Source organism: Sinocyclocheilus grahami, unplaced genomic scaffold (genome assembly GCF_001515645.1).
Source record: "Sinocyclocheilus grahami isolate Dianchi unplaced genomic scaffold, SAMN03320097.WGS_v1.1 scaffold92.1, whole genome shotgun sequence".
NCBI lineage: Eukaryota > Metazoa > Chordata > Actinopteri > Cypriniformes > Cyprinidae > Sinocyclocheilus > Sinocyclocheilus grahami.
In genome coordinates, this window is record NW_015505271.1 from 1975153 (window position 1) to 1980573 (window position 5421).

Here is a 5421-nt window from a genome sequence, read left to right on the forward strand (position 1 = left end):
CCTTGAGTAAATCTGAAATTAAAGGTTTAATTAAAGTAGCTGTCAGAAAGATATGGCAAGAGAGATGGGATAAAGGTAACAAAGGGCGAGATTTGTATAATATAAATAAACAAGTAGGACACGTAAGAACTGCTTATGGTAATAGAAGGGATGATACAGTTATATCTCGATTGAGAATTGGACACTCTACTCTTAATAAATCACTCCAGATGATAGGAAGCCACGAATCTGGTCAATGTAGTCATTGTGGACTTCGAGAAACTGTAGCGCATGTGCTGATTAACTGTAGGGCATATGAAAGGGAAAGAATACAGTTAAAAGAGGAATTAAAATCTGCCGGCATTAATTCTATGACATTACAGAATGTGTTAAACAGTTCTCATAAAGGTTATAAAGCTCTTATTAATTTTCTGAAAATAACAAATGTATATAATAAACTATAGGTAGAAGGTTTTTTTTTTTTTTTTTAGTTATGTATTTATTTATTAAAAAAAATTTAAATTTTTTTTTTATTCAGCATTTCCCTTGATGGCGTCGCCTCACACTCCATCACAGTAGGTGGCGGAATATGCACCAAAAGCTAGTTTGCCAACCGCCATTAAACATCATAAGAAGAAGAAGAAGAAGTAACCGGTCGGCGGACCGAAGACAGTATGTTGACGGAAGTAGACGTGGGTTTTGTGATGAGATCAGAGCCAAACCTGCACAGTAAACTGACATATCTATCACGTTTTGACGCCAAAGAAGCTTACGAGTAACTAGTAACTTATAACCCGAACCGGTGCTTATTTGGGCAGAGTTCTTTTTATCGATTGATTGTCATTTACCCGACCTTATGAAAATCAGGCTGTCATCATCAAGCCAATGAACTGCCGTTCATTGATTCAGTACTTTTGTATAAAAAACAGTGCGGTCGGTTCGAAAACAAGCATATTGTCATTTATGCGCGCGATTTCATACAGCTATGTGGTGTAGAGTTGTATTTGAAATGTAATACAATTTGTGTCAACCTCGAAGAAACATGTTAAGCCAATGACAGCTTCACTATGGATGTGCAACATAAAAGTGTTGAAAGTTGCTGACAGGAAGCGAACGCTGTTTTCAACTAGATTCATCGACATATAACTGTTATATAGTACAGTAGATACAGTATATTGTATTTTTATATCGTGTTAGTCCATGGAGAAGATGTCTCCAATTCCTGTTCTTCCTCTTATCATTAACTGTTGTATGTCTGCACTTGGGTGCATTGCAACAGTCAAGCTTATTCCTGCTTTTAAGGATCATTTCATATCTGCGAGACTCTATGGCATGGACCTAAATAAAACCATAAAGAAAGAGGTGTAAGTGGTTGATTTTCACATCAAAAGTATGTATTGCAGTTTGATGTCTGGTACCTGAAATGAACTCCTGTCTCTTTCCCTTATTAACAGGCCTGAATCGCAAGGTGTTATCAGTGGCACAGTCTTCCTCATCATTCTCTTCCTCTTCATCCCTGTGCCCTTCCTCCAGTGCTTCATGGGAGAGCCGTGTCAACGGTTCCCTCACAACGAGGTGACAAAATCATCCCCTAATCATAAATAATACACATTTTACTTACACTACTGTTCAAAAGTTTGGTTTCAGTTTTTAATACTTTTATTCAGCAAGGATACATTAGATTAAAAGTGACAGCAGAGACATTTATAATGTTACAAAAGCTTAAGATTTATCATGATATATCCACAAAAATATTAATAATCGCAACTGTTTTGCGCGTTTATAATAAGAAATGTTTCATGAGCAGCAAATTAGCATATTTTAATGGTTTCTGAAGGATCGTGTGATACTAAAGACTGTCACTGATCACAGGAGTACATTATATTATATAAATAGAAAACATACATATTTTATTTTAAAAAATGTAGTAATATTTCACAGTGTTGCTGTTTTTACTGTATTTTTGATCAAATAAATGCAGCCTGAGGGAGCATAAGAAACTTCTTTCAAAAAAATAAATATATAAAATAGCAGTCATAACTGTGGCATTTGTGCATATATCCATGTAGTTTGTGCAACTGATTGGTGCTTTGTTGGCCATCTGCTGCATGATATTCCTGGGCTTTGCTGATGATGTTCTGAACCTACGATGGAGACACAAGCTACTGCTGCCCACTATGGCCTCCCTGCCTCTACTCATGGTCTACTTCACTAACTTTGGCAACACTGTCATCGTCGTGCCCAAACCTTTCCGTGTCCTGCTGGGGATGCATCTGGACTTGGGTGAGTTTGACAGTCTGCTGAAATGACTTGCGCTCTATATGGGTTGATTTTATTGCCCTCTTGTTTGATTCGTAGGATTGTTGATATTCTAAGCATTTTTTTATATACTGTGTTTCAGGCATTCTGTATTATGTATATATGGGAATGTTGGCTGTGTTCTGCACAAATGCCATTAACATCTTGGCTGGTATCAATGGCATTGAGTCAGGGCAAGCTCTCTTCATATCTGGCTCCATCATCCTCTTTAATTTACTGGAGCTGAATGGTGAGAGGAGGGTTTACATTCAACCTGTTTTAGCTAATTTTCCACCTAGATTCAAATTTCTTTGTAAGCTCTTAAAATATGCATAATTTCTATAATTTCTATGTACAATACTGTTCAAAAGTTTGAAATAATAGCTCACAAAGTGTGTTATGTATTTGATCAGTTAAATACATTAATATTGTAAAATAACTGTTTTTATTTTAATGTATTTTGAATGTAATTTATTCCTGTGATGGGCGAAACTCAATTCTCAGAAGCCATTACTGCAGTCTTCAGTGTCACATGATCCTAAATTTCTTTAAACCTCTCTGACACTGCTTGATTTTTATTTAAGTCTTTAGCTATATTCTCAAACTTACATTGTTCAATTGATCTCTGATTGACGTTTCTCTTTCAGGAGACTACAGGGATGACCATGTTTTCTCTTTGTACTTCATGATTCCCTTTTTCTTCACCACATTAGCCCTCTTCTACCACAACTGGTGTGTTAAAACTATTGCTATTTGATCATCTGTACTTACTTTAGTTTAAGACAGGCCAATTTAAATACTGGACTCTATAAACTAAGTTTGACAAGCAGTGCTGTTAATAATCTCAACCTCAACCACTCCTGTATTTGAATAAATAATACACCTTTGAATATCTCATATCAGGTATCCTTCCTCTGTGTTTGTGGGAGACACTTTCTGTTACTTTGCTGGAATGACGTTTGCGGTAGTTGGGATTCTCGGCCACTTCAGTAAGACCATGCTGCTTTTCTTCATCCCTCAAGTCATCAACTTCATTTACTCTCTGCCTCAGCTGTTTCACATTATTCCTTGTCCCAGACATCGCCTGCCTAGGTGGGTTATTACACTAACATTTTAAAATCAAGCTATAACAGATTCCTTTTTATTTGCAGTAGAATTTATTTTGACAGTCATTGAAAGTGGGCATTTAAAGTGTTAAACTCTTTGGTTATGAGATGGTTGTGAGATGAGAGCTTGACCTCTAAAACTGATTAATGCAGGTTACAGTCTGACACGGGAAAGCTTGGCATGAGCTACTCCAAGTTCAAACAGAAGGACCTGGGCAAATTAGGACAACTTATTCTGGAGGTAAACACACACATGCCACTGTAAGTATTTATCATTAGAAATAGGTTTAGGAATGTTTGTTTAAAAAGAATGATACTTCTGCAACAAAAGAGCCAGGAGCATTTCCTATTTGGTATTCCCTCTGTGTTTGAATGTGATTTCCTCTTTTATCCTGCAGGTGGCAGAAATGTTATGGCTCCTGGATGTGCGTAGAGGGCAGGAAGGAGATGATGAGTTTATTGAGTGTAACAACATGACCCTTATCAACCTGGTACTAAAAGTGCTGGGACCTACCCACGAGAGAAACCTGACTGCAATCATGCTGTTAATACAGGTGAATCCCTTGAATTTATTACAGAGTTGAGAGCTAATGTGCTAAACTATGGTTATTTCAATTCAAAGTGGTTTGAAACAATAAAGAAGGTTGTGATATTTGGCATTACATCCTCGCTAATGTACGAGGAAGCATCTTTTTGATCATTATCATAAGTCCTATCTGACAGTGGTTCTCGCACTCCTAGTTTCTGTAAATTAAAAAAAAAAAAAGTTTTATGAGTTGATTGTTCTTCAGGGTTTCCACTCTTTTCCTGTTTTAAAGGTAGGGATTTTCTCTCTGTGTCTATACAATTTCTACCTGATAAAATACTTTAGAGATTGGCATAACTAGCAAAAATGTATATTCATTATAAAAATGCCCATGTCTTTTTAAGATTTGATTAATTTACATGACCTTTCCAGGTGTTGAAATCACATTTCAGAATTAGACTACCTCATGTGTGCAGGTTTTCAAATATAGTGTAAATCCTGGTTCTTCAAAGGAAACTGAGGTTTGGATGGATTGAAATAATATAATTATCTTTCTCAGGTCTTGGGGAGTGCCGTGACGTTTGGAATCCGGTATCATCTTGTGCGTCTGTTCTACGACGTCTAGAACACTGAAGCTCCTGAGAGACTTTACAACCTGCTTTCATTTGGAGAAAACACAAAATACTGAAACAAAACTGATTGTTGTAAGAATGATTACTTTACTGCCTGTCCTATATAAAGTATGGAATCCTGACACGTTGTATTCCAGCTTCTCTGTCTGATACATCTGCATGTGCAGGGACAGTCTATACATATGCCCTTAATTCTCGTTGGGACATGAAAGCTCTGTAGATAATGAACAATGTCTGCATAAAGATGTCCAATAATTTGGGTTGACCTGAAAAGAGTAGGTTCTATTTTGAAGGATTATATGAAAATGTTACATTCAGTGATATTTTAGGCAGTTGGTGAAATTTTTGAGGACATTTCTGAAAGATTACTTGATATATGCAGTAATATTTTTTGTGTCAGTTCTAATATTATGCCTTTGACTCATTTGAATAAACCAACAATGACAATGGACCACACTAGTTTCTGGAAAGGAAAATGTGCTTTATATTTATACAGTTTTTATAAATTATTCTACATTTTGTATGCTTTATATTTATACTGTTCTTATGCGGTATTCAGACCAGAAATCAAACACAACCCAGACATAATGTTAGGCTTTTCCAGGTTCTCAAATTTGACGGTCCCCTTCCTAAAATACAAAGGCAGCCTTTAAGCTTCATATACAGTGGGTACGGAAAGTATTCAGACCCCCTTAAATTTTTCACTCTTTGTTATATTGCAGCCATTTGCTAAAATCATTTAAGTTCATTTTTTTCCTCATTAATGTACACACAGCACCCCATATTGACAGAAAAACACAGAATTGTTGACATTTTTGCAGATTTATTAAAAAAGAAAAACTGAAATATCACATGGTCCTAAATATTCAGACCCTTTGCT

The 5421-nt window shown here is 36.1% G+C and overlaps 1 protein-coding gene across 5 annotated transcripts in view; it reads left to right on the forward strand.

Moving 5' to 3' along the window:
* The first annotated feature begins 532 nt into the window (after window positions 1-532).
* LOC107587348 (UDP-N-acetylglucosamine--dolichyl-phosphate N-acetylglucosaminephosphotransferase-like) overlaps window positions 533-5421 on the forward strand; it is a 5846-nt gene continuing 957 nt past the window's right edge. The window contains exons 1-10 of one of the 5 annotated variants that reach the window (XM_016275100.1): window positions 533-708; window positions 1282-1343; window positions 1434-1554; window positions 2049-2262; window positions 2381-2527; window positions 2925-3009; window positions 3181-3369; window positions 3537-3624; window positions 3782-3937; window positions 4469-4988. In XM_016275100.1, the coding sequence (XP_016130586.1) occupies window positions 1312-1343; window positions 1434-1554; window positions 2049-2262; window positions 2381-2527; window positions 2925-3009; window positions 3181-3369; window positions 3537-3624; window positions 3782-3937; window positions 4469-4534 (1098 nt within the window). In that variant the 5' untranslated portion in view covers window positions 533-708; window positions 1282-1311 and the 3' untranslated portion in view covers window positions 4535-4988. Of the gene's footprint in view, window positions 1344-1433; window positions 1555-2048; window positions 2263-2380; window positions 2528-2924; window positions 3010-3180; window positions 3370-3536; window positions 3645-3781; window positions 3938-4468; window positions 4989-5421 lie in introns of those variants that run through there. The other 4 variants (XM_016275098.1, XM_016275095.1, XM_016275097.1 and 1 more) reach the window with 4 other exon arrangements.